The sequence below is a fragment of the Aptenodytes forsteri genome, unplaced genomic scaffold (genome assembly GCF_000699145.1).
Source record: "Aptenodytes forsteri isolate BGI_AS27 unplaced genomic scaffold, ASM69914v1 Scaffold270, whole genome shotgun sequence".
Lineage (NCBI taxonomy): Eukaryota > Metazoa > Chordata > Aves > Sphenisciformes > Spheniscidae > Aptenodytes > Aptenodytes forsteri.
Genome location: NW_008794631.1, coordinates 2,655,397 through 2,678,121, shown reverse-complemented (window position 1 = coordinate 2,678,121; position 22,725 = coordinate 2,655,397). Strand labels below are relative to the sequence as shown.

General features: G+C 42.7%; 1 protein-coding gene across 1 annotated transcript; it reads left to right on the top strand.

Moving 5' to 3' along the window:
- The first annotated feature begins 4,535 nt into the window (after positions 1-4,535).
- Positions 4,536-21,632, top strand: PPP1R17 (protein phosphatase 1 regulatory subunit 17). The gene is made up of 5 exons (XM_009273483.2): positions 4,536-4,796; positions 11,638-11,750; positions 13,622-13,774; positions 15,231-15,392; positions 21,458-21,632. Exons 2-5 carry the CDS (start codon positions 11,669-11,671, stop codon positions 21,535-21,537), a joined length of 477 nt encoding a protein of 158 aa, XP_009271758.1. The 5' UTR covers positions 4,536-4,796; positions 11,638-11,668; the 3' UTR covers positions 21,538-21,632.
- Positions 21,633-22,725: the final 1,093 nt, after the last annotated feature.

Below are 22,725 nucleotides of genomic sequence, written 5' to 3'. Positions count from 1 at the left end.
ATCTAAATGTAAAAGCACAGGTTAATCTACAATCACTTTCATGTCAACTTCGTGTGATACTTTTTTCCCTTGGCTTTGCACAAAGAGCCTTGGCATGACACTCTGACTCTTGATATAGAAACTCCCTTTGACACTCTAAATGGGGTTATTCTCTTCCAGCCTTTTAGGTCTCCTTTGTAATCCCCCCAGCCTTTGCAGGGGCAGAAGGAAGGACGTTTGCATGAGAGCCATCTGTCAGGGTAGATACAAATCCCAGACTCCTCTGGGCATTAGAGACTGCTCCAACCTCGAAGGCTTCACTCTGCAGTACAACAAACACAGATGGTTTCCCTCTTGGACCCAGGACAAACGTGTTGCCTTTCAGGACGTCGCAATGATTTTCCTCAAGTAAGCCTTCTGTTTAAAAAATGTGAGCTATCTATATGTTTGGGTCTGTGATAAATGCAACTTATGCCCCTATATGCATATTCTTTTATATATAAGGGAAAATGTCAATGTTTATCATCATTTGTCTGAAAAGTTAGGCGCACTGAGTGCAGATTTCAATCTATGGCACTTTTAACCTCCACAACTTAAAGGGAAACCACCAAAGACAAGTGTTGACTGTACATTAAGCAATCTGTTTGATTAAAAAAAACAACACTGCACATTGATCTATTGATCGAACTGCTCTGGCTGCAAAGTAACTTATTTAATCAACCATAGTCCGTTTTATACCTATGACAACATTTATAAAGTGACTAAATTAATAAATTGGTCCTTACAGGATACAATTCCTTAATTCTCCATGTATAAATTTACTCTGGGCATGCACATGCATGCAGCGGCTTAGGAGTTGGCATAAACCTGGACCAAACTTTCTGTACCGTGCAGTACACTTTCACACAGAAATAAGCAGCCCAGGCTGAAGCTGTGCTTAAGCACATCAGGATAGCGTGAGCCCTGAGTCTGCTCATCTGGAGGGAGTATTAGCTTGGATATAACTACATGTTACTGCATAGAGAAGCTCTTGAGGCTGGATCATTAACAGTTTTCAGATGCCTAAGACCTGTTAAAATGAAATCACCCTTCACTTCCACCTTATCAGCACTTCTTATTTCATCTGAAAATAGTGCTAGGGGTTGAAAGTCAAATCTGAACAAACAGTAATGTAAGCAGTTGAATACAAAACCCCACAGAACCACAGTGAAACATCTCCTTATATACCTTTGATTGTATACTAGTTTTTAATGCCTTTCATGGTCTTCTGCAGTAGATATGGGATATGCAGAGGTGACTACTACATCATCTTTAGGACAACGGGTCTCCTGGTACTCATAATCATGCTCACCCTCACCTCTTTAGAAAGAGGGTTTTGCATGGGAACGTACTGTGATATGACTCACCTGATGGTCTCCAGTGCCTTGTTTCTCTCCTATGCAGCACAGTCTCACCTCCTTCCCAGCAGACTCATCCTTGCCTCTGCAGGCAGCATCAGCTGCCCTGTTCCACACCCGTGCCTTGTAGGCAGCCTCCTTTGAGTGTCTGGCATTTTTTCCAGACCATAATGTTTATTAAAAAGACAGTGGTTTTTAAAGAGGACCAGCATAGAAATCCATCACAGTAGAACTATTTTAATGATGGTACAGAGGAGAGCAGAAAAGGAGAAAGCACAGGCATTTTAAAAGCCCCATGGAGTCTGAGGTTTGCTAGCCTCAGCACTCGGCCAAGCTGAGTGTTCTACTTGGAGTAATTCCCCTCCCATCCCAAAAGTGGGAATTTTTATTTAATGTAAGACTTCTAAACAACCAACCAACCCCCCATGTATTATGAATCAAGGCATAATAATAGTCTTGTTCTACCAGGACTTCCTCAAAAACCAACCCTCTCATCTCACCAGTCCTGCTTCATTTATCCCATATGATCTGGCCCAAACTGTAGATTCACTTATGCCAGAATGAGCATGGCACCAGTAATCTGTAAGGAACAGAGCTTTACCTGGCTTCCCCTTCTATAAATCCAGTGTTTTAACTGGTTCATACTGGACTGGCACTGCCATGAGTGAGACCTGATTTTGGTCTTCAATTTGGACAGATTCAAAGTGAGTTCACTGCGAGCAAAATTACAGCTGGAAAATAATCTTTACTAGTTACCGCGGTGTTGAAAAGCCAGCTGTGCTTGCATTGCAAAACCAGCTGTAGACCTGCTATTGACCAGCAAGCATAACATCAAGGGGCACCATGCATCTTTCAAGAAATCACTCTCTTATGCTGTGCTGAAAAGCTTCAGTTAGCCAACTTTTGGGTGTAGAAAAGGAAAGTTTTAACAAGAAAAATGTATCAAAGGAAGGCCAGATCCTCACTGCCCTCTGGACATTTGAAAATTTGACCCTTGAACTACAAACCAAGCCAGAAACAGATACAAAAATAACAAATCCGTAGGTAGGTAGTAGTTATATATACATATATGTATGCATATACGTACATATGTGTGTGTGTGTGTGTATATATATGTGTTTGTATTTATCTGGTTTCTATTAGACGGTCCCCTCCTTTCCCATCTGTCAAAGCTGCATTGCCTGTCTTCTAAAGCACTAGCCTGGAAACTTTTAGACATGTGCTTATCTTTAATTACATGAGTAGTTCCCCAAGTGCTGATGGGAATACTCATGTACGAGGGAAGAGGGTTAAAGTGCAGATTTATTACAGACTCAGACTATTTTCCAGGCTGTGTTTGTGAAATAACTGAACAGGAAGGATTAGAAAGCTGGCAGGAGACCCAACCCTCTTACAAGCAGGACAACAACTGTAAACATCTAAAAGATCAGATTTGGGAGTAAATCCTCCATCACACTGGTAACGCGACAGCCCCTCTGGAAAGACTGGGATAAATCTGCTGCTGCAGTAAAACGCTTTGTGGCATCGTGTGGTACCTGACAAACGTAAGAGGTGACTAGGGCTGGACGTGTGATCTTGCTGAGTGTGACAGGCCACTTTCCTCGTGATTAAAGCTATCCTGTAACATTCCCAAAGCATCCTTGGGAACTGGTGGCTAGAACAGGAAATTATTTTCTCATTATCGGGGAATTCTTCCAGTGCTATAAATGACTGACTGACTTTTTCAATCAGGACAATGAAACGCAAAAAGGCAATCTTGAGCTGAGTTTCAAAATATATTTCTGATATGAGCGTTTTGTTTCATGAGCCTATTTTTCAGTGATCTCATTCTGATTTTTCTGAGTTCATAGGAAAATATGAAATAACTTGTGTTTCGAAGTAAAAGGCATTTCAGTGTAAAAATAGAGGGTTTTCTTATTTAAAACTCACTGCAACAGAGAGGTCTTGACAATGTTGAATGTAAAATCAAAGTTATATGGAAATGGGCAACTCATAAAAACCAATTTTTTTTATGAGCAGCTTGGGGGTCATGTGGTTTGGAGGAGTTTTGGGTTGTTTTTTTTTTTTTTATTTTCAGTTAGAAATCTTAATCTTGCCAAAAAATTCTTAGTGTACTTTACTTAGGAGCCCATGCTCCATTTTTTCAGGACCGATTTAAGTTTATGAGCTTGCTTTTTAAAAATGGGTCTCTGAGACACCTAAACACACACGACTGACTTATGCTCTGCGAGGTAATGAATGTGCTTGTCTCTCCCAGACACTGACGGGGAAAGCTCACAGTGCTGCCAGGTGGTGCCTTTAGAGCATTTGACGTGCTTGGCACTTTGCAGAACCTCACCTGAAACATACAGAATCCGAGGGTGCTGCGCAGTTTGCAGGGCTGGGAATTAGCACTTTGCCCCTTTGGGCCTATGTACAGTGTATTATTTACGAAAGAAACCCTGACTAATTTAAAGTATGCAGTGCACGCTGGTGCTGTTGAATTGCAGTCGTTGAGCAGGGGAAAAGAGAAGGAGGAGATAACCGCAGCTGTGAGCAGTCACAGTTTTTAAAAGATGTCTTAATAAAAGGGCATAGACAAAGGCATTTTTGTTGCAAATGAATAGTAAGAGAGGGTCAGTTCACAGTCTCACCACTGAGTAGAGTGTTCCTCCCAGAGCTTTTCCACCATCAGGCATGTTTGTATATTTTTCCCTCAGTTGAAATAACAGCCCCATCCAAAGGCATGGGCTAAAATAGAAGAGACTGGCAACCAACTGACAGCCACAGAAGACTCCCTGCCTGGCCCCATAAATACCACGCTTGTATAACTGGTTGTGGCCAGATGCATACACAAACACTGCAGTCATCTCTGAACCTCAGCACTGGAGATGGTGTCCATCACTTTTAGTGCTTACGGTGCTGCTCCTCGACACTTGCCCTGCCTCCTCGCTCCACTTTTACACACAGCTCTCCCCTGGGTCCCAGACGGCATCAGCCTCACTCCCTCCCCTTGCCATTTTCCTTGCGCCTCTTGACTCAGTGGCTGCAGCTCGCCTTTTGGCTTTCTTTGCTGAAGTTTCCGCATCCTCCCCTGCTCCTCTGAGAGCAGCAGCGTCTGCGGCTCTTGGTCGTCTGGCAGGAACGATGCCTTCGCCTTGAGGCGCTGCCGGTCTCCCCCGTCCTGTTCCTTCTCCTTCGGCCTCAGCAACTTGCCGAAGAGGAAGGAAACACGGTTAAAACCCGCTGGTGGGGCAGGGGAGCGGTGATGCTGATGTTCCCCAGCCCCCCGGAGGACGCCTGAGCGCGGCTGCCACAGCGCCTCCCGCCGCTCCCTAGATAAGGCGGCAGGAGCATCGCCTGCAGCCCCAGCCCAGAAAGGTCCCGCTCCAGCGAGTCCCGACGCCGAATCGCACCCTCCCCACCGCCTCGCACCGCTTCGTAAGTACTTCATCCACACGCTTCCCTCCCGCCTGGGTGGCTTCTTGCTTTGCTCTTTTCTTTTTCTTTTTTTCTTTTTTTTTTTTTCTTTTGTTTTCCCCCTTTAGCAGCCACCACCAGCAAGGCAAATTGCCCGCGTCACCCGTGGGGACTAGCAGGAAAGCCTGGGGTCCCCACTCTGCGGGGAGCGGGCTGGGGATGGTCCCATGCTGGGAAAGTTGGGGTGCAACCGCACTGAGGCTGCAATGCGTGGGATGGGGTCGTGGGGAGGAGAGTGCTCTAGAGACGACTGCTTCAACTAACTTTAACTGCTGGGACAGTTCACAAGCGGATAATGCAAGCCAGCACAGTGGGAATGGGTGTCAGGATTTCTTATCCCACTACGAAAGATTGGTGTGTGCAAGGGTTAGTTCGTACCTCAAGGAAATAATCAAGGAAGACTTTGTATTTTTTATTATCTCCAAAGACAAAACCTTTCTGACCAGAACCTGTGCAAAAGTACCTTGCATTTTTTTCCATTGACCAAAGTTTAACTGTTGGGATTTTTTTTTTTTTTACAAGTTTATGGGAGGTAGGAGTCAGTCCACAGGCCAACGTGGGTTTTGAACTAGCCTCCAGAAGCGCACTGTCTGTGAGAGGAAACTGCTCCCAGACAATTCTGTGGGATTTCTGCATCTATGCAATTATTAGTAGCAGCGGTTTTGGGTGGAGGGAGACACCAGGATCAGGTTTTCAAATACTTAGGTGTTTCCTAAGAATTTTAAATATGCTTTAGAAAAATCAAAATCAGACTACTCTGACAAGAATGCCTGGAGAGAGCAGCCTAGTGCCCAAATAACTGAAGAAGAAACTCTGTGCAGTAGCATGAGGCTGTCTTCTGTGCCCAGGAAGACGTCACTCCGATAAAGTAACATTAAGCATATAGTAAAACTTGTAATGAAAAGTTTGGAATGCAAAGCAGGAACACCCAGACTTTCTTCTTTTAGGGCATCTATTTTCTACTCTGACTGCAGTAGATGGGTTGCCTTGCTTTATTCACACGATTTGACCAGGAAGCTGTTGTAACCGGGCTAGGATAGGACCAGGGTATGGGTGAAGGTACGTATTTGCTAGTAAAGGAGCCAAGGCTGAGTGCAGGTGGAAGCAGCCAAATGCAGCCAGGTGTGGCACCATTCCCCTTGGCCCTCAGCTGTTTCAGATGAGCTCCGTGTTGGGAAGGTGGGTGCAAGATGACTACATCCAGATGATAGTATCTTATTCCTTCTTTACACATTTGCAAATGACTTCGTGCAAATAACGGGCCTACTCACACTATAGGACCCTGCAGAGGACATGCGACAGAAGGAAGGACAAGTCTGTCTTTGCCTCCCACGTAGGTTTAGGGAGGGAAGAGAAGAGCAGGTAAGGAGGCTGGGAACCTCCCTGTCCCTCCTTGCTCATGTGCTCATTGCAAGCAGACAGAGAGGGGCAAAGCAATTGAAAATAATTTAATAATCAAAACCTGTCAGGAGACCGTAAGTGTGAGCGTGGTGGGAGGAGACGCACCAGTCTTAAAGGGCAAACCCTGATGCCTGAGCAGCTCTTTGGGCAGGGTAGCGAAGCGTTGCCCTTGGTGCAGGCCGGACTGTAGCTGTTGCAGTCCAACCTCTGCCTTGTGTCTGCACGGGGCAGCACACTGTAAGATATTCCCACTTGTTCCCACTTCGAACTATCGAGTGCATCAGCGGCAGCAAAGCCAGGCCTTGCCTACGGGAATGTGGACAAGCACAGTTGCGTGGTGTCCCACCCCAGGGCCCCAAGTGGCCTCCATTTCTGCTCTTGAACTCTCCTCCTCTCTGCTCATGGCAAAAATATGTTCTTACAAAGTGCTCTGGGTCCAGCAGAAGATAGGTACATAGTGTCATACAAGCTTCTGTGGCAACACTATTATCAACCTACCAAAATAAATACTCAATAAATTCCGATTGCCTGCTGCCACCCAACAAAGATGCTGTCGAGTATTTTTATTTATGTAGCATCCATGTCAACATGCCAACAGTTTCTTTAATGATTATGCATGTCCTGCAAACTAGTGTGTGTTTTCTTTCTTGGGGATTTAGTCAATTGTGGAAACAAAACATTCCCCTGAACAACAACAACAAAAAAAAGAAATATCCACATACTTGTGGACAACACCACATGGTCTACTGAAGTCCTCAAAAGCAGAGTTTGTGGAGACCTTACAAAGGGTCATTGCAGAAATTCTAAGTATTCAACATACAAGGAAATGACATGCAGGTGTAACAAGTCATGCCCTTAATGTGCGGTGGTGAGGACTATTGACATGGATGCCTACTTAGCTCCTGTAAACTTTAAGAATTGCAGATCAGCAATTCATTTCTCCATCTCACAGTTAAGAATGATTGCCTACTGATGACTCATTTGAGAACTGCATTGTCCCTTGAGACTGGATACAAATACCCATAGCTACCTAATTTCCATGTAGCTCCACAGCACCTACAACCATTCAAATCCTGGGAGAAGACAAGAAATGGAGATTTAACTTTCCCCTATCCGAAGCCATTTCTGTGCCTGGTTCAGTATCAAATGAAAAAAATCCAGCTCTTCAGTTTTGTTCTCAAAGCTTTAGTTTTCTATCTTACAAGTTAGGTTTTTCTCATGAGATTTCGTTTCAAGTTGGCTTAAATGTCACATGATCAGGTGGCCTCAAAAGATTTACATCATTTTGGTAGAAATATGTGAGAGTAGTTTTGCTGAGTATTCCCTAAGCTCTAGCCTGATTACTTGCGACAAATATCTACATTAAACCAACCACTCATTAAAATAGTAAACCAGACGGCTTCTTTGTCCGTCTCTAGGCAAAATATTTTTACCTAATTGAAGCCCGGAACTGGTTGCATTGGTGGACTTTTTGATGGAGACCCACAATTTAAGCAAAGAAAGGAATCCTATTATTTGCATGCATTTGTGTGTTTTAAGACTATGTTAGCGAGTGGTAGGAGCTGTACATCTCCTTTCTCTGGATAGCTTTATTTGGGCACTTCAGCCAAGCATATACAGCAACTGAGAATTCTGAAAAAAAAATTAGAGTGTGCTTTAAGCTACCTAGAAATCCAAAGCTGATATCCAGAAACTGAAAAGTTCAGGTATTTGTCATCTGAATCACCATCTCTTAGAAGTGTGCATGCCCAAAGGAGTCCTGCTGTTATATGACAGTGACTCAGCGTGAGAGCTCATCCACATGAGGCTGAAGTACCTTTTACTCATACCTGCACTTTTCAGTCCGCCTTATCATTCCTTGCTCTTCTCTGTCCGTAAGTAGTGCCAATCCTACTGAATGCCGAATGCTTTTACAAGGAGCAAATGCAAAACTACGTAGGCAAAGCTAGAACTTGTCTCAACCTTTAGGGAAGCATTTAAGGTGTCTCTATCAGCCCTGTCTTTTCCCAAAAGTAAGAGACTCGAGGTGACTCCTTTAGGCACATATCTCTGCAGGGGGGTGGTACAGCCTAGCTGCATTGTAGCAAAGTCTCAGGCTAAATGACTATTGAATCCTAATTCATATGGAAAAATCTATAGGCATTTCCGGAAGTGTCTCCTGCTGAGTGTGATTTAGAGCTCCACTGTAACCATTACAGTTGCACAAAGGATGAATGTGGATCATTATATCAAGAGATATAACACAGTGCAAGAAAAAAAGCACCTTAGTCCATCACATAAATAGCAAGCATTACCTACCAAGGTGACTGAGGGCAGCAGAGAACGCAAACCGTGCTAGCGTGAGGGCTGCTAGGAGAAGAGTTGCACTTAACACACGAAAATCCGAGAATGTGCTTCCATTTGTAAAGGCATATTAATGACTTCATACAGTCCCCATAGCAGTCTTCACTCCCACGTGAAACGTTACTGGGGAATCTGTTTCTTTAGTGGCGGGAATTGATTTTAGCGGTCTGGGAAAGCACCATTACAAGGCTCACATACATCACCTCTCCTTTGGACGAGAGGTCCGTGTGTAATGCACAGCGGCAGGATGTAACTGCACTCACAGGTTCGCACATCGTATGCAATGTATATACACCCAAGATACCAAAACTCATGATACATTTTGGTAATCTTTCTCTTTTTATTCTTTTGTCACACAGACTGTCACAATGTGCAGTGTGGAAACAGTTTTGTAAGCAAGGCAATGCTGGCTGCAGGGCAAACTTTAAAAAAAAAAAAAAAAAGGGGTGTGTGTGTCAGAAGTTAGGCTGTAAAGCCATGTTTTAAAGCACTGAAGGTGCCAAGGGCTTGGCATCTGTGGCTGTGAAAATGTGAAGAGAGATCTAAGAGATTTATTTTAGAATACTACTTTTCAAACTATTGTATTAAGAAAAAATAATTAAGGAAGTCTCTCATAATCTAAGATTATGAGATCCTAAATTAAGCCTCTTTACAAAGCTTAATTTTTATTAGGTGAAATAACTCAATGAAACGACTTAGTGAAATCAAACCAAAATTAATCATATTTTATAAAGCATTTCCAGTCAGTATAATTTACTACCAATTTTACATTTAAATTTTACTATCTGTCCTCAGCTTTTTTGCCTCAAGACCTGTTCAAAAAAAGTCCATAGTGTCTGAAATGGAGTCCCTGATTTTACTGAAAACTCTAAACAGAACAGAGTACCCTTCAGAAAAGAACATTTTCCCTACAATCAATATTTAGCCAGCGTGCCCTAATCAAATCTGATCAAATCAAATGGCACTGAAGAAAAAAAACTCCCTCGAATCACAAAATGCAGTGTGAGCCTTCATATGGCCAGATAAGAAGTTTTTGTTTTAAATAAAATTATGACTGCTTCATTTTAAGCCTTAGCTATAGCTTATTTATACAGTGGATAAACAGAGCAGCCATACCATTCAAAGATTTCTTTATGCGGGGACTTCCCAAGTGGAAGATGATTTTTTCTGTAGATGTAAATGAAGTCTCCAGGCAGTATAATCCTTTAGTACAGATGTGAGGCTGGACTGGGACAGTTCTGCAGTGAACAGCCAGAGGTCTAACCCCTTATCCAGGCCTGATTCAGTAAGGTATTTAAGAATTTGTAGAATTTTACAAATTTTTGTGAATTTTGAATACTGAAGGGCATGGGAGTTAGTCCCATACGTACATTATGAGTCAATGTTCCTGACCTTTATTACTGTCAGCCAGTGTTGCTCCACTTACTTTGAAGTCACTGAAGTTTAGGACATGTTTTTCCATCCTCTGAAGAATTAGCTCAGTACATTATTATGAGTGCGACCTTTCATATTTTGTTTGGCAAATATTTATGTGACTGGATTTTGCTTGAGGATTAATTGTTCTTTATATAGACACAAGTTTAGTCATAGAAATGAGGTTAAAACTCCCCTACTGTTTTGTTTCTTGTTGACAAACAACCACTGCAATTTACAGAGAAATAATATAGTTAATTTCTTTACCTCCAGCAAGATAAAAACAAACTCCCACAGTAGTCTCCTATTTTCCCATCCTCCTTTTCACTATTTTTCTCCAACGGCCTTTTCTTTCACCTTTCTCTTTTATTTACCGTTCCTTCTTCACCTCCCCTTCCTTCCTCTGTTTTTTCCCAATTCCTCCTGTCTTTCTTCTACTGTTCTTCTTGTCTTCTGTTTTTTTCTCTTCCCCGTTGCCTTCCTCTTCCCTACAAGGAACTCAGTCTGCTCTTATTCCCCAAAAATGGAGAACAGAGGTTGTGAGTAAGAAACTGCCACAGCTAATGCTGGCTGAAGGGAGACACCCAGGTCACTCAGACTGCACCTTCAGGTTGAAGTTTTTTTTCCTTTAACATTGCTCTGTCATTCTGACGGGTTTCTGCTAAGCAACCATAGAAATGATCAGCAGTAAAAAACGGTCTAATTTTCTTCTTCTTGTGATGGCATCTGGGGTAGTCCCAGAGTGAGGGAGTCCAGGATCAAATCTCAGCTTGGGGGATGCTGGGGGAGCTCAGGTAGGAGGCTGGGCTCCAGGACCTCCTGCCGTTGTGAGTAAAGGGGGATAAAACAGCCAAAACAGCAATCCAGCGAGACCTACAGAGCGTGGGTGCTTAAACAGCCTTGTGAAATGGGTTCCCATGCTCTTACCAAGGTGATGAGTAAGTCCACTTCATGCTGGCTTTGGGGTCTATGGGCACTGGCCGTCTTTCAGAGGCAGCACTTACAGCTGGGTCTTCAGGGATATCCAAGCTCTCTTAGAGGAGCTGGACTTGTAAGACTAACTCAACAGCATTCGTAATTAAAGTCAGATTGTATGATAAACACCAAGTATGATCCTTAGTTTACAGTTGAGAAAAATTGGAGAAAACCAGAACAAAACATCCTATTTCCATTTACTTTGTGTATGTGATCGCACTTTCTGTATGATCAAAGTCAGTATTCTTCTGTGGAGCCAACGTATTTCACATGCTAGTGTGGGTTGCTTACAGCAAGGTAGGTGGAAAAATGGGATATTGCGTGTGTAACCAAGGCAGTGAATAAAAGCATCTCTTAGCGCGCGTGAGCAAAATCAGGCCAGCAGACTGCATGACAGAGAGCAGCTGGAAGACAAGAACTTCTCATGATCTGGCTAGCAAGTGGATATATAACACCAATATGTCTGGTTTTTGTCCTGCGGCTGCTTTTTTTTTTTTTTTCTTTTTTTTTTTTTTTTTGTGTGTGTGTTTTTTTTTTTTTTTCTTTTTTTTTTTTTTTTATTTTTTTTTTTTTTTTATTTTTTTTTTTTTTCTTGCTGCTGTTTTTTTTTTTTTTTATTTTTTTTTTTTTTTAATCTGCTTGTTTTTTTTTTTTTTTTTTTTTGGTGTAGTAGCTTCAAAGGGGGAGAAAAGTCCATTTCAATGATGTCAACAGAATGTGTTCAGCCACTTGATATCCCAGAAGACAGACTGGACAAGCGAGATTCACAATGTAACCATTTAGGTAAGTGTTACTAGATGATGTCATTGCAGTAATTAGAGAGGTGTTGTCTTCACATCATTAGGTCCTGTCCAGTGCCTGTTCTTCCCCTCCAGCAACACAACTGAGCCCTCATGAAACTCGATAGATTACACCTTCTGCTGACATTTCTGATGCCAGATGGAAGGGCAAAGAGTGTTTTTCCTGCATATAAATATTAGCCAAAGCTCTAGAGCAAGGTTAATTAAAGAGGAGAAAGGAAAAAGAGTCATTGTTCTTTTCCCTGGTAGAAAAAGTAGAGCAGTTTCTTCATTTATACCACAATAACCTGAAAGCTAGGATATAGCTGTGCCTTCCCTGAACACATTTTCCATACGCAATTTCGGTAAAAGGTTTCAAACACCCCTTTTGCCTCCACTGGGGCGGCTTTCTAAATACTTTTTCTCCTTCATTGTCAATCTGTTTCCTCTCTTGGGCGTATTTCATACATAACTTTTGCACTGAGAGTACCAGAGGCACCTTTGTTCCACCACACTCCTAAATACCAGACTTCATACTTGATAGATGTGCTTCTTACATATTCATGGTCTTGCCTCTGCTTCAAATGCTATTACTTCACTCCCGCCTTGCAAAATTGTCATGAAGATTTAGCAACCCAGAAACAAAAATCTATTTGCTCGTTGTTACTCTTGTGATGACAATAATGAAACACAAATGCAATTTCACTTGCTTGTCAAAAAGAAGTGTCTCACCACAGGCAAGCACAGTTTTATAAACTTTGTTTATCTGGCCTGCAAGGAAGGTATCCTAGTTCTGCCTCTGCCACACAGCATTTCTAGCCAAAGGCACCACTTTTACAACTGCTGGCATACCAAACATAATTGTTCCGTAAAATTACTTATTTAAATAAGTACAGAACGTGTCCCATTCTACAGTTGGGAAACTGAGGCAGCGGGAGGTTAAATGGACCATGCAGGAAGCCTGTGAGAGCCAGAAAATGATCCCACATCTTCCAGGGATTTCACCCGGAGGTCGTCCTTCCCACGTCTACCTGCTGGCTCACAGATGTACTGCTGCCTCAAATAGTGTGAGAGAGCCTGGAACCAAGTCCCGTTGCACCCAAGTCTGCAGTCAGGGGTTGGGTGGGGGTAGGGGACCCTGCTGAAGCCAAACAAGCAACTTTTAAGAAATCAAAGGATTGGTTTGCATGATGATACTAATGACAGGCTAGATTCAATATTTTCAGCTTGCATAAGCACCCACAAATGCAGATCCTCGCAGAAAAACTGTACTGACCATCTGAGCCATCTGAGCCAAGGCTTGCTTTAAGAGAAAACCAAAAATCCAGTGTAATGGTATGTAAATCAAAAGCAAACACCAACAGCTCAGTGGCTCTGGAAATAAACCCAGCTCTTGAAGGGAACAATATACTGGCTAGGTTAACCAATACCTCAGGCTGACCCCCCCCACATAAATCTTTCCTTCACAAAAGCGCCCTTGTAACTCTTGAAGACAACCCGCACAGTTAGTGCTGGACGAAACAGGGATGGCCATGGGACCTCTGCACATGATGGTGCAGCCTTCCCTCTGCCATGTAACACAAAGCTGCCCACAACTCTCTCCCTCTGCTTTATGTCTACCACCTACAAAGCAGAAGGACCACCTAAGTCACCTGACTCCCACATAGTATACCACAGAGGCCTCTTGTACTGACTTTCTATTTAAGAGATGTTTCTCCACAGGCATTTTAATCTACTTGGATGAAAGCAGTATTATTAAAGCTTTTCTTTTCACCATCTGCTTTATTATTTCCCCTCAGTTTCAATTTCTATTCATCTTTTATTTTCCCTCAGTTTCAATTTCTATTCATCTTTTTTTTTTTTTTGCCCCCACAGAGGATCTTTCAGAGCAGCTGATTAAGAGCTGTGACCTCAAAAAGAAACCAAGAAAAGGTAAAACCATCCAGGCTTCCCAAAACACTGAACAGGAGCAAAAAAAGCCAAGGAGAAAAGATACACCGGCTTTTTACACCCCACCACCCCTAACAGGTGAGCAATGCATCTCTTGACTTTGAAATCCCAATTCAGCTGAGGGGCCTGAATCTGGGCAAAGCTCCAGAGACCCCTCATTCACTTATGTCCCCTTGGAGGTGGGCAAGAATGCAGCTCCACACCATGTGCACCTGGGAAGGCAGGCAAACAGAGAGGCTGACTTTCTCAAAGGCATTCCCTGTTAGATGAAGGGTTTTCTCACAGGGTCTGGGAATACCAAGGTGAGCGGGTGCATGCTCCTGAAAAACATGCTCCCTTGGAGCTCATAGTCTTACTGCCCTTACATGATAAATTATGTGTGCTTATCTCTAGCTGCTGAGCCATGCTAGATGCCCAGATTTGATCTGGTCCAAAATCAAAAAGGATCCAGTTCAGCCCCTGCACTTTCTTGTGCAACTCGTACCCAGCGCTCAAGGGAAGGCTGAATGGGGATAAGGCTGGGGGGAGACAGGAGAGGCACACAAGCTGGCTGTGGGTTGCTCCTCCTGGAAATCGCAGGGCTCTTGTGCTTATGGGGACTCTGGCAAAGGGCGGGTGTTTTGGGAAGCCAGAAACCACCGCAGCAACAAAGGGGCTCCTTGTAGGATGCTCCCTGCTGCTGCACATCTACAGAACTCTGAAGTTCAAGAGCCAAATGCCACCAGCCTGGGGAAGGGAAGAATGAGCAGGAGACTACCACTGAATCCTAAAGATCTTCCAAGACCAGCAGCGGGAATAAATGTTTGTCGCTTCTCTCTGCTAACAAGCACCCCTTGTTGTGCTCTCCGGGGAGAGAGCTGTGCTCTTGTACCCACTGCATTGAGTTCTTCTTCCCATGCTGCACATACACAGAGGAGTTACCCAGTAACTACCTGCACGGTCCCCTCCGTACCCGCAACAATTCAGCAAGTCAAAAACAAGCAGCTGGGATTTCCAGTATTTGCAATCCAGATATTGAACTCAGCATGTTTGACTCTGTTCAGCTCTCACATGTATCTGCCCCTCAGCAATTCTCTTTTAGGGAAGAGTGGCTCAGAGGCTGGAGAGGTGCATTTTGTGCCCACAGTAGCCATATCATAAAGAAAACAGAGCTTCATTAGTTAAAATAGGCCATTTCTGTGTGGTCACATTGCCCCCAAGCAGAGGCTTGAACATCTGTATGATTAAACTAATTTGGTAAGATTGCACGCATCTTTACCATGATTTCTGATGGGCTGCAGTTTAGTCCATTAAGTACAATCAGAAACCAGGTGGCCTGATAGCATCACTGTCTATAGCCTCTGGGATATAATTGACTTGGAGGAAATGTATACCATTGCAAAACCTGAAGAGTAGGTACGCCATGCCGAACAGATCATCCACTAGTGCAGCCTTACTTCAGAGTAGTCGTTGGGAAAGTTACACAGGTGCAAATTTCTTCGATGTGAACAAGGCTGAAGTGGCATTTTCTTTTCTTTTTTTTTCTTGCCCACAGGCATACTTTCAGACTTTTCTGATAATCTGCTGAAAAGATATGGTATCACAGAGAAGCCACAGAGAGAGAGAGTGAGTCCAGCCTCTCAGATCACTGAACTGGAGCAGAAAAAGCCCAGGAGAAAAGATACACCGGCAATACACATCCCACCTTTGATAATAGGTAAGAAACGTACTTGGGTAACAGTGCTCCAAAGAGGAAGCAAAACATGGCTACTGTCAGAGGTATGCTTGGGAGGAGGCTGGAAGGAGGTTGTTCTGCCCAGTGTACTTAGCAGTTCCCGCTGAACTGGACCTATTTGGTCGAAGTATATAATAGCAGCGGTGGCTCATGGAAAGTCTTTTCTGTATTCCCTACTCATGCTTTTGGGATAGAACAGAAAGGGAGTAAAAGAAGACATTAGATCACTTGATTATCTCTTGCAAACGTGATCCTACTTTTGTGAAAGGCCAACTGCTGCCCGGCTTTTCAAATTGAGCACATGCAAATTTTTAGGTCACCAGCACTAACATAGCTCTCACACTGCCTCAAACAACCTGGAGCAAAGCTGTCCTGATTAACCTCCTCGTAACTCCACAGTCCCTAACGTGCACTGAGGAAACCAAACTGTGATGAACTTTTCGTTAACAGCACCTTAAAGACAGTTCTGTGCTTCTGGCATAATACGCAGTGCAGCAGCTAACGTGCCTGGTGATCATATGAAGTCAGCCAGCCATGTTTTCGTCCTAAGACCCTTTGTTTATTGCGTTTCCCACATTCCTCTATCACAGAAGAGCCTCAATTCATCAATATTGCTGAAGGTCTTTGAAGATGTAAAGCACTGTGTAAATGTTAATTACTAGTGCTAGCTAGGGATGCAGGAACTAGTGCAAGTTTGTATGCTATGCACTAACCCTTTCCAGATCACAGGATGGAGCAAAAAATGAATGAACTAATGAACAAACGAATGAACAAAAAACAAAAAAAACAAACCCCAGATCCAAAATTAGTGCCAAAACTGGAAAACACTGTTCCCTTAGGAGCCTCTCATATGAACCAGTTCTGCTGTGGGCTGGCACTACTGAGCAGTGAGACACACTAAATGAAGAGGTTCTGAGACAGACACTTTGGCCCTGAGTGACTAAGCGACAGCTCAGTACATCAAGCACCTGAGTTTCAGGTACGCTTTGAATGGAATTTCCTGTACACCTAATAATTATAAGGCGTGCAAATGGCTTCATCAATCCAAATAGGCACCTGTATTTGTAGACATCTCCTTTCTTTGTAAATCTGAGCCTTCATAACTGACTTTAAACATGTGTAAGAATTTTTTTCATTTAATCGGTATGAGGCTCCCAAAAGCAGAGAGGAGTATGACTAAGTTTGCAGGATCATGGCAGCAAGCATGGTGAATACTGTGTGCATTTGCTGTTGGGAAAATGGTAGAAACTAATGCATTTTTCAGTTGTTTTCAATTATACCTCCAATGACGCTTTCTTGCCTATTGGTGAAGCCACCTTCCAGCACTCAGCATGGATTCAGAGCAGCCTGCTAGATGCTGCCTCTCCCTGCAGACAGCTTTTCCAGATCCCGTATTCTGGGTCTGTTTTCTAGCGATTGACCGCCTGTGGCAGACTTGTGTCTGTATCAGGGCCAAAGTAGCCTATGTGTTCGAATGCCTGGATTTCATTCCCTCCCTACCCTAAGGATGCATGTTTTCTTTTCAAGATACACACCGACATACAGCGTTCTGCTGGTTGAAATTCGCCAGCGGTGGCTCCACGACTTGCTATGAAAAAGTGACTCATTGTGGCTGAGGGCTGGTCCAATATTTACTACTTGTTTACTTTCAGGGTTATCCCATCAGGTAGCAGACAGAGCACAAACAAACGGAGCTCTTGCGGAACTGCTGTGCAAAATAGAGCCTGAATTATAGACTCGGAGACCTGAGAAGCCCTGGCAGGGCTACGTGCGCTAAATAAATATAGACAGGCCTTTCTGTCCCTGTCTCCCTGTTATTGGCGTTGCTGCAGTAAGCAGCACACTCAGTGACGCATGTATCCCTTGCGACCTGCTCATGAGGATTGTCCCCGTTTCTAACATTTCCCCTTCCTCCCAAACACCACTTCCAGATGCCAATTCAAAAAACTCCACTTAATTGTTTGTAGTAACAGAGCTCAATTACTAGATTATCTTTTTAAGCAGCTGTCCAAACAAATAGCTTTGTTGTAAATGTAGATAAAAATGGCAGCTGTGTTCTCTCTCTCCATTTTGACCAGCTGATTATGAGCACTCTAAGACGGTCCCTCTCCTTCTTGGGTGGCCAGAGAGATTTTCTATCGCAAATAAAAGCAAGTCAAACAGACTATACAAAGTGATGAAAATCAATATATACCTACTGGACGGCACGTGATTCAAGTGAGAAGTAGAATCAGTTTTACACCTTGCAAACACCCAAGGGGGCTGATAAACCAGGATCTGACCATTACTGTCTGCAGGAACCCACGGCTACTTCTTGTCTGCAGAAGGAGACTAAGGACATCAGTCCTTAGCCAGCTTAAATGTCTAAGCCTGGGCATCACAAAACCCTCCCCTACAAGGGTCTGACTTCTAAATGTATTCAACCTTCAAATTCCTACTGAAGTGGCACAAATAACATTGTGCCATGTGTGTACAAATGAGCCACGAGCAGAGGTCTCCTCCCGTGGCCAGCTCCCCTTCAGTCAGCCAACACCTCGGCTTTTTGAAGGGATTAGACCAGAAAACAAAATATAATCAAAATTCTAATCTTTTTTTTCCTCTCACGTGATAGTAAATGATTTGAATCTGATCCAAAGCCTGTACTCAGCTCTGGGACACTCTACTGCCATCCCCACTTAGCAATATATTCAATTAACTGAAGGATTTCTGGGAGCTCTTCAGGCCTGTGGGTTTGAGCAAGAATGTAAATACATGTGTAAATATGGGAACGCGGTTCCTGAAATGTGGCTGCTTAGGGTTTCTTAATCAGATCAGAGATAACTAGTAAAAACCACAGTTTCAAACCCTCATTCTCCCTCATGCACTAGAAAACTAGTTAAGGTAGCTCCTTTAGGATAACATCAACCCCCCAGTGAAAAATCTCTGAGCGACGCAGGAGAAGCACAGCAGTTTAATGTCACCTCTTGCCCTTTTCCAGTGCGAGGGGTGTGACTGGAGCACTCCAATACTCTTCCAACCCAGCTGCAGGAGTTGTCTGTAGGCGGTCAAGTGGAACGGGTGCCATCTTGGTGGTTTTCCGATTTACAACCCAGGAGGAGTGGTTCAGATCTAGGTGGCACCTGGCAAACGGTTGATGTAAGCCAACTTCTTCTGCCTACGTTTGAGCTTCCTAACAGAAGCTCTCATGTCTCTGTGAGCCTTTGAGGTCCTAGTCTCCAGCTAAAAATTGCAAGTAGTTGCAAGTTCTGTTGGGAAAGTATGGCTACACTGTATTTCTATGCTGCTTTCGTTAGTCAGATCCCTCGGTGGATATTAACAGAACAACCTACCAATCCTTAAAACAGATTTGCGGGATGAGCTGCATTTCATAACACACAGCTGGGAAAACAGAGACAGGGAGGCTGAGTGACTTACTTAAACAGTAAACAGAGAAAGACTGACTTACAAGTGTTGCCCAATTCCAACATCCTTCTCACTCTTTTAAACCCAGAATTTCCAAACCACATTCAGTAAAGCACACTTTCTCCATAAGTGATCAGTGGTATTGTACCAAAGACAAAAATCCTTTCCCTGTGTTATAATTCTAGCTAAGACATCCCATTTGTATCCTCTTTCCACTGTTTTGCATTAAAAGGCTGATTTTAAAGGCACGTAGTTAGTCCTTGAAGTTGCTGGTGGCCTGTGGTCTGGAAAGTTAACAACCTGCAGCTCTAGGCTATGTCCTCCTCTGAGCTTTGAATCCTGAACTCTACTGGAAACTTTTGGAGTCACCATTCGTTGATAATGATGCCTCATCTTGCTATTGATTGTGGTAAGCATCTGGCACGCTACTGATGCGGGTCCAGCTGAGAGCTGGGGACCTCTGCTTGGCTGCTACCTTCCAGCTGTCTCTAGCATCTGCTCTAAAAAGGCTAGTTTATGTGCTATAACCAGGCCATCGGGATTACAGAAACATACTTTGCCTTCATCACTTTGTAATTCAAATAAGAGAGTGGACACGATCCTAAAGCACAGTGCAGCTTTATTTAGCTTACATTCCTGATCTCTTATTCCTGAGTTTACCCAAAAAAATAGGTTAGCTGTCATCAAATGATCCGTTGTAGCTTCACTTTTTAAGCGTATTTTAGTTACGTTTTCTTCATTCCTCAAATGCTTCACGAAGAAAAAACAACAACAAAACCCCACCCTCCCCTAAAAAACCCACAACCCAAACCCCAAAGACAACAGAAAAAAAAAAATTGTCTGTATTTGTCTAAGTTGTCTATATGAATAGAAGTCTGGGTGGGGAACATTTACATCCATCTCTATATAATGGCATAAGTCTTTGCAGTTAACAATGGTGGTTACTCAACTGCTGCTCGAACAAATGAAGTCCTTTGTGTTTCGAAATAATATTCATTCATGCTTTTCAGTTCATCTCATGGTCCCGCCGAAACCAGCTAGTTCACAAGAACTGCATATAAATGAAGCAGGAGCTAACTTAAATGAAGGGCAGTATAGGTTAACATTTTCGTTAATTCATCACCTCTTGAAAAGACTCCAAAGCTGACGAAAATCTTCCTGTGTGGTATTGCTCTATTTTCAGAGCTCGTCAAGACTGAAAGCCTTCTCTGTGAGAGGGCTTTCGATGCAGAAAGAAGCAAAACAGGTTGGTTTGACAGAACAACTCAGCTGGTTAGCACAGACTGAGAGCAAACAGCAGGAGACAGAATTAGGGAGAGATTTCGTTGGTCTCAACACAATGGTAACCCTCATCCTGTTTTTAGACTATGTTAACCTCCACACCAAGGACTGTGGGCATATAATACAGGTCACTTGCTTTTTACTGGGAACAGGCAAAACCAACACAATCTGTTAAAACAGGGATCAAGAACATTTTCTATCTATCTAACGCATTGTCCTCTCTTCACTCAATTAATTTAATTTCTAATAAAGAGAGCAGTTACAGCAATTGTGATATGTTGATATCACATAAAAGCCTCAAGATCCGTAAGGGGTGGACTTACTGTTTTAAGTATGAGAGAGAGAAAGGGAAAGAGAGACAGAGAGATGAGGGGAGAGGCAGATGTTTGTGGAAGGTATGATCCACAACCTATCTATATAGTAGAGAAGGACTTCGGAAGAAGGAAGCACTTACATGTGGAAAAATACTTCACATAGCATACCTACAGCTGATGAAAAGGTTTCTGGAATCCCCATGCTGTGCTTGAACTGTGAAATCAAATTCCTTTCAATATCATGTCATATTGTTCTTCAGTGCTTTCGCGATAGGGATGAAGCTTTATTTTTCTTCTAGGATGGCTAGGCTTCAAAGCTTGTTAAGATCCCAAACCTCAGTAACTCATATACTGGCTCAAAGCCTTCAGTAACATGCCCGAGTTTTTTAACATTGATCTTAATCTGGTTGCTTTTGCAATTTATTGATACTATATAACTTCAATGGGGATGGCACTTGGCATGTGGGTATTCTAACATTTGTCTCTTTTGGCATCTGCATTTGCAGAATCTAAGTAATATTGCTGTATACATATAGAAAACAAGCATGCATACACATGTTCACATAAACTGACTCAGCCACATAGATCAAACACAGTATTTATTTCATCATGCAAGCTCTTTCCCTTTTTTAGCTTCTCAAACCCTTTTAACAGGTTCCCAGAGGAAACTTCAGTACCTCTTTTCGCAGGTAGCAGAAATAGCCTGGATTTAAGAGTGCCTGTTAAATTTAGCTAAAAATGCAGTGATCCAATTCTAGTTCACTAAATATCAGGAGACTGATGTGCCAAAAATAAATGAGTAACTCCCATGATGTTGGAAAACGATGTTAGGATCAAGAAATTAGAGATGACTGAAAGATTCTTCTTATCCTGATATTTTCTAAAGAAGTAATATTTTAAATCAACTCCTTTTTTTTTCTCTCTCTCTTTTTTTTTTTTTTTTTTTTTTTTTTTTTTTTTTTTTTTTTTTTTTTTTTTTTTTTTTTTTTTTTTTTTTTTTTTTTTTTTTTTTTTTTTTTTTTTTTTTTTTTTTCCCCTTCTGTTTTTAAGGCACTAAGCTGCTTACAGAAGAAAAGCAAACAGTGATTATGGAAGATGAAGAAAAGGATGGAGACACAATCCCCAGTTAAGATTACAGTGATATTTCCAATAATGCAGTGTAAATAATTCTGGGTCATTCAAAGTGGCAGCACATAGAAAAAACAGTCCTTTCATTTTCATAAATAATAATTTTCTCAAGCATGCACTTGAATTTAAATTATCTTCAAGTGCTTATCTGCATCTCATGAAATCCCAGCAAGCATCATAGGAGATGATGACAGAAATTTCACTTACACGTGGTGTTGGAAGGATTCTCTTGGAAAAAGAGAAAGCAGCTTCCCAGGATTTTGTCAATGAGGAATCCACCTCAGATCAGATCTAGCTTTGTGCAGCGTGGTGATACGGGTTAACACAAAGGACACCACCAATCCACTGTACCTGGCACTAGATACCAGAGCGATTGGTAGCACAGGGCCGTAAAACATCAACTAATGATTCAAATTGCATTTTTCTCCTGATGTTTCACCTCATTCATCCAGCTGTCCTCTGCTGGAATAACATTGACCACAGTGCAAATTCCCACGTGCAGAGCTGACGGGATAGATGGAGAGAGTGGGAGGGAAGGAATCAACTCTAGAGTCCCTGAAACGCAAAGCAAACACTTCCTCTGCCTGTATCTGCTCATGACTTGTATTTGTGAGGAGAAAAAGGTAGATTTACTGTAGTATGAAAACTTACAGGTAAGGGCTGTCAAACACATCAAACTTACAGCTAAGGGCTGTTTGACACATCAAACAGGACAGAGGGCAGAGTTCTCGGAAGAGAAACATACGGGAAGTGCAGCGCCTGCCTGTTACACCAGGGTAGACTATTGATTTCTTTTTTCTTTCAAAGGTTTTATTCCTGGGTTGCTGAAAGAAAACCTAGTTGAATAGTTGATCCTTTTACTCCATATTTTTTCTTTTGACACATGCTTTTTAAACTGAGTCCTGGGTTGTCAGTTAGGAGGGGCTGTAAAGATTAAAAATCATGGGGGGAGTGTAAAAAGAATAGCGTTACTCAATGGCATACACATACTGCAAGGTGGAACAGCACCACGCTTTTTTTTTAATAGTTTACCTCATTGATTCAATCAAGAATTGTTTTCACAGCCAGCTACAGCCTTCAGCATTTGTACAAACAGAGACGGGTACTTGTAGAATATTATACAAAATAGGTAGAACTGGGTAGTTTTGTGCTTACCTTAATAGCTCTGTGCGCTAGATGGAGCAGCGCTG

What these genes read in the sequence shown, in the direction of transcription:
- PPP1R17 (XM_009273483.2), top strand. Translation starts at nt 11,669, where the DNA reads ATGATGTCAACAGAATGTGTTCAGCCACTTGATATCCCAGAAGACAGA. An exon ending in TTCACAATGTAACCATTTAG is followed by an intron (nt 11,751 to 13,621) that starts GTAAGTGTTACT and finishes TTGCCCCCACAG; the next exon opens with AGGATCTTTCAGAGCAGCTG. An exon ending in CACCCCACCACCCCTAACAG is followed by an intron (nt 13,775 to 15,230) that starts GTGAGCAATGCA and finishes TCTTGCCCACAG; the next exon opens with GCATACTTTCAGACTTTTCT.